The sequence below is a fragment of the Astatotilapia calliptera genome, chromosome 20 (assembly GCF_964374335.1).
Source record: "Astatotilapia calliptera chromosome 20, fAstCal68.1, whole genome shotgun sequence".
NCBI lineage: Eukaryota > Metazoa > Chordata > Actinopteri > Cichliformes > Cichlidae > Astatotilapia > Astatotilapia calliptera.
Window position 1 is genome coordinate 11,800,763 of NC_137441.1, and position 11,998 is coordinate 11,812,760.

The 11,998-nt window shown below is 40.7% G+C and overlaps 2 protein-coding genes and 1 long non-coding RNA gene across 4 annotated transcripts; 2 read left to right on the forward strand and 1 right to left on the reverse strand.

The window, feature by feature from the left end:
• The first annotated feature begins 387 nt into the window (after positions 1–387).
• Positions 388–6,792, forward strand: LOC145423304 (aquaporin AQPAe.a). 2 transcript variants are annotated; one of them, XM_080295599.1, is made up of 6 exons: positions 388–665; positions 1,075–1,269; positions 1,767–1,928; positions 2,026–2,190; positions 2,737–2,817; positions 3,587–6,792. In XM_080295599.1, the coding sequence occupies exons 1-6, from the start codon at positions 651–653 to the stop codon at positions 3,800–3,802; spliced, it is 834 nt and encodes a 277-aa protein (XP_080151725.1). In that variant the 5' UTR covers positions 388–650; the 3' UTR covers positions 3,803–6,792. The 2 variants fall into 2 exon arrangements, with proteins under 2 accessions (XP_080151725.1, XP_080151726.1); XM_080295600.1 differs by having other exon boundaries at positions 389–665; positions 1,078–1,269.
• Positions 2,460–3,791, reverse strand: LOC145423307 (uncharacterized). Its single transcript, XR_013904368.1, has 2 exons — positions 3,566–3,791; positions 2,460–2,813 (listed from the first exon to the last, which is right to left on the reverse strand). It is a non-coding gene; the product is annotated as an uncharacterized LOC145423307 (long non-coding RNA).
• Positions 6,793–8,273: 1,481 nt separating the features above from the next.
• mipb (major intrinsic protein of lens fiber b) lies at positions 8,274–11,104 on the forward strand. The gene is made up of 4 exons (XM_080295602.1): positions 8,274–9,079; positions 9,275–9,439; positions 9,529–9,609; positions 9,710–11,104. Exons 1-4 carry the CDS (start codon positions 8,720–8,722, stop codon positions 9,893–9,895), a joined length of 792 nt encoding a protein of 263 aa, XP_080151728.1. The 5' UTR covers positions 8,274–8,719; the 3' UTR covers positions 9,896–11,104.
• Positions 11,105–11,998: the final 894 nt, after the last annotated feature.

Below are 11,998 nucleotides of genomic sequence, written 5' to 3' on the forward strand. Positions count from 1 at the left end.
CATGTGACTTAAATAGACTTAAAGTTTAGTTCAATTTGTCTTCAGGACTATTAATTTTTTCCCCCCTGTCTTTGAAGGCAATCTAGCCTCCTGGGTCTGCATTTCATGTTAAGATATAAACTGAATATAAATGGGTTGCCACAGCAGGTAGCACTGCATGTTTGATTTGACAGCTTTCTTATGCCAGGCATCTGGGTCTCCTCCTGGGATCAAACCAGTGGGTCTTTTGCCTTCTAAACCACTACACGATACATGAACTAGCTGTGAATGTGAGTTATCTGGAAACTGTCCTCTCTATACTGGCCAAAGTGACTCCAGTTAGAAAATCCATGAAATGCTTCTCATAGTTCTTTGAAGATTTTTTTTTACAGTAGTGAAGGTCAGTGAATGTTTAGGAGTAAAGTATGCAAATGGACTGATGTGTGTGAATTACTTGATAACGCCTGATGTGCACTAGAAGGAGAGGGCGAGGAGGAGAGAGAGAGAGAGAGGGAGGAGGCTGTTCTCATCAAAGGACCTCTCGCACACTCAGGTTAATCAGGGAGGTAGCAGGAACCTTGAAGTCCTCAGAGACCACCAGTTACACAGAGACACACAGAGAGACCGACCACCAGAAAACTGCCTGAATAAACCTACTTGTTGGGTTTGAAATGACGTGGCGTGAGGTAAGCATGTTAGGTTAATGTATTAATGTTTAAATGTGTTATAATTTACATGGGATGGAGTTTAAATCTTGTCTATTTTAGTAAAAAATGTCTCTTTATTATTAGGCTTTGCGTACAGAATATTAACATTTAAATATAATCAGTAATTTTATAACTAAATGGATTAAAACAACATTAAGCTGGTTACGTTGAGAGTGTTTTTAAGACATATTTTGAAAGAAAAATATGGATAAATATCATTTGCAGCATAGAGATTACATGTTCATCATGCTCTGATGATTAAAATCTTTATTTATTTATTTATTTATTTATTTTTTTACCTGTGTTCTGCTTTTATTTACCTAAAAATGTAACAATATATTTAGAGGAGTAGCTAAAGCCCAACTTGTTTACATCCCTTTTCTATGAGGAGCTACGTAGTCGGCAATTCTGGCACGCCATGCTGGCAGAGCTCCTCGGCACCCTGGTGTTGGTGAGCGCTGTGCTGGGTGCCTCTGTGCCAGGCCCTGGAGATGCCCCTGGAGGACCCCTGTATCCAGCGGTGGCAGTGGGTGTGGTGATTGTAGCACTGGGACACTGTTTTGGAGAAATAAGTGGGGCACAGGTAATTATGTCATTTTAACATGTTGTTTTTCATTTTTCTTTCTGAACTGAACTTGACAGAAACGCTTTCAAAGTACTTCAAAGTAGTTCATTTAAGTGAATAGAAGTACGAATGCGACAATGTAAAAAAATGCTTCAAGTAAAAGTCCTGCATTTAAACATCCTCATTTCGAAATTGCTCATTTGTTAAAAAATGTACTCATAATTAGTTAATTATATAATTATATATACTATTAGGTAGTTTTAGTTCAGCGGTTTCAACCTCGGGGGTTGTCTCCTCTCCAAAGGGACATTTGATAAATGTAAGAGAGTATAAATGTTACAAGAAAGGAAAAAACAACCCTGCATAAATTCATATTTCCTTTTTGCACTTTAACGTTTGGCGATCATTGATTTGATCTATTACAATAAACATTAAAGTAGAGAACCGTGAGACCACCGAGCTGTTTATGATTTCTATAGTTTTATATGCCAGTGTGTGCTTGTGTTCCTGCTCAGGTGAACCCTGCTGTGACTCTGGCTCTGTTGGCCACACGGCGGCTTGATGTTCTCCGGGCCCTCGTTTATATCATCGCTCAGTGTTTGGGGGCCTCCTTAGGAGCTGGGGCCCTGTACCTGGCCCTGCCGTTTAAAACCACAGCAGAGCACTTTGTCAACAGGGTCAGTTCCTAGAACGTATGTGTGCCATTTAAAAAAATTCTAACAATCATTTGCATCTTTCTAGAATATGTTTTTACTCTTCTCGCACCTCACCCAGGTACCTTTAGAGCTGAATGCAGCCAAGGCTCTGGGCATTGAGGTCTTGTGCACCTTCCAGATGGTCTTCACCGTCTTCTCGGTGGAGGACCAGCGAAGGAGGGAGAGCCCAGAACCAGGAAACCTGGCCATTGGACTAGCACACACTGCTGGTGTGCTGATAGGGGTGAGATGAGCTTCTTTTATGCCTATAGTGTATTATTTGTATTATTTTTTCCCCCCCACTGCTACAGCCACTGTGGGTTGCATTTCTCAATATACATAATCTGGAGCTTTTGTTGCTTTCTGTCACACTGACACAGAAAAAAGATCTCCCAGTTAAATATGTGAGTGGAACTAGTTTTACAGGAAGTGTGATCAATTTTAAAGAAGAGCAACAAAAAACAACCAAACCAGAGAAAAACGGAACTAAAATATAATCGACACGAGGAAGTGTGCTTTTAAATCAACATTTGATTTTATTTAAGGTGTTAAATAAAGAACCCATTGCACTTTTTACCAACTTATACATTAAATAACTTCAGAAGTGTTTTTTATGTTATTTAAAATCACTTTTATTTAAGCAAAAGACCTGAGTGGTTGTTGTGTTCCTTCTGCCATAACATTTTTTAAACTTTAATTATTATGATATATGTCTTTAAATCTTAAAGCTACATTATCCTCATGTAGAAAAACAAAAAGCCTTATTGTGATGTTGTTTGTTTTTCTTCAGGCTCGGTTCTCTGGCGCGAGTATGAATCCCGCCCGCTCGCTGGGTCCGGCCATCATCACAGGCTTCTGGGAAGACCACTGGGTGAGACAGAAATCCAAAATCCAAATCTTTTTTTTAAACACAGATTTTTGGTCAGTGTCCAAAAGTTATGAAGACATGATTTTTAGTGCAACATAAGTAAAGTCAACAAAATTTACATTCACATGGGTTCATTTTGAAGAACTTATTTTCTGATTTTGATTTTTTGCTACACTATAAAGACAAATATTTAACTTCTTACTATTGATTGCTATTGTTATTTTTTTCTTTTCAGATTAAGCTCTTATAACATGGTCACATATTTTAAAAGGTTTTTGTTTGTAATAAAGAATGGTGACATTTCATGTGTCTTTAAGTTGTTTCATAGGAGATATTTTTGTTTTTAAACATCATAAGATAAAAATTAGACATTTAAAGAAAGAAAGGAACATTTGCAGAATTTTATTGTATTTTTAAAAAAAAAATTTCTTCTGTTAATCAGCTCAGCATATTTAAGATCTATCTTGTGATGAGACCAAACTACAGGGTGGATAAAACAGCTAAAAGTAGCTCAAACTTAATCAACTACAACAATGAACTGATCCATGGAATTCAGGGCGGTCCCCATCTCTGGTCCTCATGCAGACGTGTCAAAAACTTTCGGAGTAATCTTTTTAAAAACAGACAAACAAGCCAGATCAATCACATAACCTCACTGGTGGAGGTGATAATGTCAAATCTAACAGTACTTCAGTTTAATGGATTCCTCTATTTGTCTTAGATCATTTAGTTACCATGAAAACTCACATACCTCACTTTTGCCCACCTGCAGGTTTACTGGATCGGGCCGGTGCTCGGCGCCATACTGGCAGGGATGTCCCATGACTTCTTCTTTGCACGCAGCGCCTCTCGTCAGAAGCTGGTGGCCTGTTTGACCTGTAAGGACATCGAGATCGTGGAGACGGCAAGCATGACCGGATCGTCGCTGTCTACAGTCACGCAGAATGCCATGAGAGCCAAGCAGGCCAGCAAGCAGGAAAACAACTGAAGAGACATGTACCAAAAAAGCGCACTCTGTGCAACAGCGATTTTTTAAAAGATGCACTGGTGTACACACCATCAAAGTAAATGGTGATGGGGACAAAAGAAAAGAAAGAAGGTGTGTGAAAGGATGTAATCTATCTCACATGACATGCTGTAATATACAAAAGCAGACAGGAGTGCTCGACCATTTAGAGTTTAATGTCATCTAATAGCAATCGTAACATCCTGATAAAGAAGCAGTTTAACTCACGAATTGCAGTTTGACTGTGGCCATACAGAGACCCGTCTATTAACTGCAAGACTGATGGCTTAATACCCAGGTTTTGAGTGTTGGCGCACCAAAATGCACCACAATGGGATATAATTACTATTTACTTTCACAAATAGTCACTTTTATTTATTTATTTTTAATATTTATATGTCTGATATTGTTTGACCATCTGTCTAAACAATTTTTAAAACTAGCAGGTCTACATGTACAACCTAACAAAAATAAAAAGCAAAAACAAGCAGTGATTACTCGCAAGTTTCAACACAATAAAAGAAAAATGAGGCCCTATCTCTATCATTATACGGTAAAATGTGTATCATTACAATTAAAAGTACTTTAAAAAATTCAATTGTATCAGCTAAAACATACTCAACAAGTATCGAAAATAAAAACACTAAAATTTGAGAAACTCTCCCATAAATAACAAAAAAATCATGGAATATAATACGATATAGTATTAGTATAATCGTTCTGCTTTTAGTAAATATTTTGGAAGATTTCTGCACAAAAACACATCATTTTTTGGAATCAGGTTAGCAAACAGTTCAACAACAACTGTCATAAAACGGTACGAAGCACAAAGCACAGTATTTCTCTCTTAGTGTAGGATAATAAAACATCCTCAACCAAAAATGCCCAGAAAATGAATTTCAATGAGATACTTCACTGTTCGGATTTCTGGGAAAACTGAATTTTCAGCTGAAAGATCTCATCCTAAGTACGCTTGTTTTTTGGAGGTTCGTGTTATATTTGGTCAATTCTTGTTTTACGAGCTGGCCAAAGACTAAGTTAGCTACAGTTACAAGATTAATTTGATTTTGAACGAAGACCTAGCACAAGATGGAAATTAACTGCAGCTTAAAACATGTACTTGGACTTTTTACTGAATAGCAGTCGCTAAATTTGATTCACAGAGAATTATCACATAAATGTGCAGCTCTCCTTACATTTGAAGAGCTTCAGTTTCCAGTCATTCTGGGGCTAATTTCATGAAGGTGATTCAAAAATATAAATATTGGAAATATTCCAATCTTTCCATGTTACAAATGAGTGTACAAATGTACGATTTATACATTCAAATGCCAAATTTTATTCTAAAGAAGATCATCTTAATGTACAAGTCACAGTTTGAAGTTTATGGAAGCTTGTTTACGCCACACTTTGGGGTATTATCTCAAAGTGTTTAGTTGGGTATGTAAAACTTTTGACTTACTCAGAAGTAAGTTTTTCATATTTATTTTGTCTAATTTCACAAAATAGGACTCTGATTTCTCCCTTTTGTCACAGGAGAGAGCTGTTTGCAGATTTAAAAAGCAAAATGCTCTAGAAACCTTACAAACTATCTTAAAAACAGCAATCAGGCACAGATAGCGACTCACTAATTCACACAATGGAGTGCTTAGTTAGCAGATATATCCCCTCATAAGTTAATGGAGACCAAAAACAGAGACAAAAGAGAATGATTGTTAGACTTAGACTTACCAGAAAGACAGAAATATGACCCCCAGATGTGTACATGTTAAAGTTATGCATTTACTGTATAAAAGATGATGAAATCTCAGTGTTCACAACTTGTTTCCAATGCTCAGAGTACGTGAAAAAAACTTTATTGCAGGCCTCATGGCACAAAACAGAAATGTCTTAAAGTTGCAGTGACGCAGTAAAATTAGGTAAAAATACAATCTTATTCCTAAATTTGAGAACACTAGCAGTAGTAATACTAACAAAAAGCTATAAGACATGAGTGGGATGGAGAAAAAAAGCCCAGACTGTGTGATATGGAGATAAAACCCAGCTTTTCTTTTGTAAATGGCAAAACTTCCCATTTCCTCTTCAGAGTAACACAGTTTTTGGGACGTATGCAGCTAATGTTTTATGTTTTCAAAGAACCAAAGCTAATAAAAAACCCACATGTGATAATGAGGCAACAAAGGGAGGGTTGCAATTCTCACCTTCTGCTGGTGCATTACAAGCACACGATAATTTTTATTTTTCCCCCTTTTTTCAATGCGCGTGGGGGAGAATTTCATGTAGAAGCTGAATTTTAAAAGGAGTGGATGTGACCTTTGAGGTCCTTGTTGTCTGTCATTAGTGTATGCAAAAGTGTAGCCAATACTGTGAGATTCAGTATTCACTTTCACATTTGCATGTCATTATAATTCTAACAGAGACTCATTGAAATCCTGCTGAAAACACCCTTATGTTTCAGTTGCACCTTGTGTTTGCGAATGCTTTGAAATGCTAAAGAGGTCCTTAGCCTGCACCGTGGGTTCAATGACGCTCTCATCCAGCATCTCTCTCATGTCTGTGCCTGTTAGCGTCTATCTCTTCTCTGAGGTCTCCTATTCACAATCAAATGGACCTTCATTCCTCTGTAATGGCTCTACAGAAAGAACACCTTCAGTCACAACACGCTTTGTAATTTGAAATGGAAACGCTGAGCATACGCGTGTATGTGGGTGAGAGACAATACTTTGATGAAACCTTTAAACATATTTGTGCGTGGGTGTACGCGCCTTTATTTTTGCCTCGCATTAAAATGTGTTTTACGTGTTTGCAGTTTAAATGTTCAGTTGAAATAGAAAAAAGTTGCTCTTTACTGATAATTTGCTTTAGTTTGTCTTAAGTCACAGGCATTGTACAATCAACAACAAATTATATGTAAAGAATTTGGACGAACTAACCCTTTAAAATTGATATTAAATAAAAAAAATCGAACCATTTATTTTATACTTTCTGTGTTGATGTGTGTAATTTTCATACACATGCACACACACTCTTAAATTTGCATGCAGCATGCGCACATACACTCGCAGACACACATACAGCATGCACAATAGCTATAACTGCCACTGTGCTGCCAGCATTTTGCATTGTGTGTGTTCTTTCTAACATGTATAAAAGGGAGTTAAAACGGCAAGCTCAGCTATCTGCATTCATCACGCCCCAGCTACACACACACACATGCGCACGCATACACACTCCTCCACCAGTGATGTCGCTCGGCTGGTCGGCGTGACGCCCCGGTGCTGCACAGTAACCCCATCGTTCCCCCGCATCCCCGCTGCCCTTCTCCCCTTTTCCCAACCTCGCGCACACACTGAGAACGTTCAGGGCTTTGGTCGTACGTCCTCCTGCATCACAGCCTCACATACTGCAAACCTCTGCTAAGCACCTCCTCGAAGCTCCTGTCACAACAGAAGGCACAATCTGCTGCGTTGTGTGAATTATTGTTGGTTTGCTGCTTGATTCACTGTTTTCTCTCTGCATTGCTGCTTTCGCCCCTTCTTTGCACACATCAGCCAGATTAACATGTTTCTCCAATATTTTCTAGCGCCACCAAATGGCGCTGGTTGTGGGGCGGTGTCAGTGCACACTGAACCCTGAGGCGGTGTCAAGTTCAGGTTAAAGTGCTCACACTTCCAGGCCTCTGCAATGCTTAATGCCAATTAAAGATCACTGATTCTCACAGGCAGGATTAATTATGTGCACGCCAATAAACAGAAGCTGCAAATTTAAACATGCATTTTGGCACTAAGCTTTGCAAATTTGAGAAAATGCTTTGCCAGCTGTTGTTACTTGTGCTTCAGTTTAATATGTATTTTTGTCTTATCTCTGTCCATACGTAGCCCAGATGCTTGTTACAGACAATGGTTTCACAGGGTCAGGCATTTCAGTGTATCGGTCAGGCCAGCACTGTTAGCTTTGGGCACTTCCGTCCGGGGGCCCCAACTGTATTATTTGAATGTGTGCATGTGTGTTTTTGTGCATACATGTGTGTGTTTTCTGCCCTAATCTATCAGCATGCGTGTCCCCTGATAATGAAAGTTATGATACATCAACAGATGACATACTCCCGAAAGAAAACTCAGCATAACCTGCTCTTCACTGCAACTCTTTCCTCTGTCATTTTTGACTCCTTCTAAAGATGAATACACTCTCTTGTGACTTTTTTCCTGCAAAATGTTACTACCTCACTCTAAAAAAGAATAATTTCTCACTCATTTTCACTTCATATTTTTTTCCTCTTAGATATGCTACATCTCTTTTGGCCATATGCTGTTATGTGGGGGGAGACAGAGGGGTTAAGTTTGTTTGATTTAGGATGTCCAGCACTGCTGCCCCCCGCCCTTGGCCCTACAGGGGGATTATGGCGTCACCTGGGGCCCCTGGGGGGGTATTATAAAGCGCCCGTCTGGCCCTCTCCCCTCCGTCAGAGAGGCTAAAAGGTCCACTGGACGCTATCTATCCCCGTCTCTTTTTAGAAACACCCCTTTAGCATTGATGCCCACCTCTTCTTGACATCCCATTCCACCTGAGATCTCCTCCCACACTCCCACATTATCTCACACCTATGTCTTTGGACAGGTGGACAGAGGTGGCAAGCGAATGCAGCTGAGTTGACTTTACCAACCCAGTCTGGTAAAAGATCTGTTGAGTGGATTCGTCTGTTGACGTTCTGAAATCCTGTTTTGTCTTTAAACTGACTTTCCAGCTGTGTTTGGTCAGCTTAGTGAGCTGACTACAAAAGGGAGACTCTTTTTTAAAGTTTTTGATATCTGAAGAGGATTGAAAAGGTACACATTTGACCTTTTCTAGATTTATTTTTGAAGAATCCTCTTCATCTGGTGGAGAGCCTCAACCGTCACCATGTGGGAGTTCCGGTCTATGAATTTTTGGCGGGCAGTTTTTGCCGAGTTCTTCGGGACCATGTTTTTTGTGTTCTTTGGCATGGGCGCTGCCCTGCGCTGGACCACTGGGCCTCATCATGTCCTTCACGTGGCCCTGTGCTTTGGGCTGGCAGCCGCTACCCTCATCCAGTCCATCGGCCACATCAGCGGCGGCCACATCAACCCTGCCGTCACTTTTGCCTACCTTGTCGGCTCACAGATGTCTCTTTTCCGAGCCATTTTCTACATTGCTGCCCAGTGCCTGGGTGCTGTAGCCGGGGCTGCTGTGCTGTATGGGGTCACACCAGGCAACATGAGAGGCAACATGGCAATGAACACGGTAAAGACCAAAGAGGGATGTTTCAGGAAATAAGTGTAGCAATGTTGGGAAATCCTTTTTGGTTTAGAGTTTGTACTACCAATTCAGGTTTAATGTGGTAAGATATGAAACCATGGTTGGATTCAAATGAAATGCATTCATTCACTGCACCTCTCGGCCCAAATATCACCTTTTATCATATTTGTGTATTTCCAGCTGCAGCCTGGCATCAGCCTGGGGATGGCCACCACTGTGGAGGTCTTCCTCACCATGCAGCTTGTCATCTGCATCTTCGCCGTGACTGATGAGAGGAGAAACGGACGTCTCGGATCTGCTGCCCTCTCCATTGGCTTCTCTGTTACCATCGGACATCTCATGGGGGTAAAGACACACGGTCTTAGCATATAATCTAGTGTTAAATGCATGCATACGGAAGTGTAAATATTAGAAACGTGCTTCTTGTGTTTCAGATGTACTACACGGGTGCTGGAATGAACCCTGCCAGGTCCTTTGCCCCTGCTGTGATCTTCAGAAACTTTATCAACCACTGGGTAAGACCTGAAACGATCGATCTTCCCTCACCTTCCTTCTGTTTTAAGAGGTCTCATAAGTGACTCAACCGCTGATAAATATTAACTTTGCTGCTTACAGGTGTACTGGGTCGGGCCTATGATAGGAGGTGCCATGGGGGCCCTCCTGTATGATTTCATGCTGTTCCCACGCATGAGGGGTCTGTCCGAGCGTCTGGCCACACTGAAGGGCAGTCGACCTCCCGAGAACGAGACCCAGCAGGACACCCGCGGGGAGCCCATCGAGCTCAAGACACAAGCCCTATAAACCTGCCCCTTCTCCCCTTCTCTGACTGGGGCCGAGGGATGAGGGACAAGGCCCTGAGCTACACCAACCCCACCTCCACTGCCCCCACCCAGTGCCTTCACATACACACACACAGACACAAAACTAACCCAGACAACTCACGTGTAGACTAACACCTAACAACATTTTCCGGTGCCACTCTAAAAACATGCAGGTCAATCACTTTTAACCTCAACACACAACAACACTCCTCTACACCCAGTCATCTCTCTGTATTCTGAACTGGACTTTGTGTTTTCATAAATGGTGACCAGAGATTGAACCAGTAGCCGCCCCGTCTCTTCCTGCCCGCCTCTTTCCTCCTCCCAGGCAGGCTTTTGATCTGCAATGCAGAAACGTGTGGAAACCCCTTAAATCCAGCAGAGAAATTTGAGGAGGGGAGGAGACTGGGGGGTAGGACGGAGGTGAGGCGGGGATGTGGGAATGATATGTGAAAGGGATAAGAGAGCATGGGGCAGGTGGGGGTGGAGTAGAGGGGTGGATAGAGAGGGCAGCACTTCTGGGTTTGTGGTCGTTTCAAGTTGGGTTAGACCAGTGAAGATGGGCATGCTTTTCATTATTCACAAGAATTCTTTTTTCTTTCTTTCTCCATTTTAGTTTATTTTTTGTTTTGTTTTCTGCACTTCCCACACAAGACGTGGATGTATGATACCATTAGATTTAACCAGGGTTTCATTATTTTCAATCACTACAATTTATCTGTGGGTTTGTGTTTGTGTGTGCGCGCAAGTGTGTGCGTGAGAGTGAGTGTGTGCCTTTGTGTGCGCCTGCGCCTGTACGTTTGGGTGTATTTGCAAGTGAGTGCGTTTATGTGTGTACGTGTGCGACCGAGATCGCACATACAGTACTTTTTATTTCGTTTTACCGCTCTCATGTTTCGTAACCACTGATTGTGCTCATTTTTTGTCCCCACTTTTTAAGACATTACCATTTCTCCTCCGCCTTCACTGTGCTATTTGGTATGATATTCATTTTTACATAAACCATCTGCTTTTTTGTTCTGAATCAGCGCAATCCAAAGCAAATGTTGTATCCCAGACTTCAAGAGTAGGTCTGCTGATCGGCTGTGCGAGTTTTACATTGAGTCTCCTTTTATTATTTGATCCTTAACTGGGAGCACAAAGCGTTTCAATAAGAATTTCAATGAAAATAAACATAAAAAAAACTTGATACGAGGGTCGGCTCATCTTTGCTTTTTTCGCCTTTAAATGTTATGAATGCAATTTAAATGAATGCAAGAGGAAGTGTGAGTTGTAATAAATAATCTTGGCCAGAAGAGGGCATAAAGAGCACATGGGATAGTCTCACATCTAAAATTAGACTCATAGACTCAAAATCATAAACGACAAACATTCAGAGTGGGCTCTCGTTTTGTGTGGGTGTGGCTTGAGTGACATATTGCTTTAGATTAAGGGAGTGTCTTTTGGGTAAGACAGGATCAACCCCACATCAGGACTATTGCTTGAGTTTGATAAGAAACATGGTTAAAGCTTTTATTGTAGATTACAGCTGATAAACTACAGTATTTACAGACTCAACCTTTTTCAGAGATTTGACACTTTATTAAGCCGCATCACTACAGTGAGCAGTCCCTTCTTTAAGAAGAACTGCTGCACACACAACATACTAAATCCTGCTGCTGGAGTGATAAAAGGAAATCCCCCAATTTAACATTTAATCTAAATAAATCCATCCATCCTCTAGAGTTGTCCTCGCTGTCATGGAGTGAGAGGTGGGGTACTCCATGGAGCTGAGTTAGCTTACTGTTTATAGATGGAGAATTAAGTATGGATATTTTCTTAAGAATGTCAAGTCAATGTCTTCAAAAAAGGGCACTGATATGTCATTGATATGTCTCTTTGAGAATATTATTTTATTATTTTTCTTTTGCAATGGCAAAGAATGCCACCAAATATTCCTTGATCCTGGATTTACCTCCTGATCACCTTCAAGTCAAGACCCACCTCTTGTAAAATATAATTCTCTTACTGTAATTCTTACATTGCTTTTTAAAAAGGTTATTTTCAGAGTAAACATACCAGATCCACAACCTCCTTGACCACC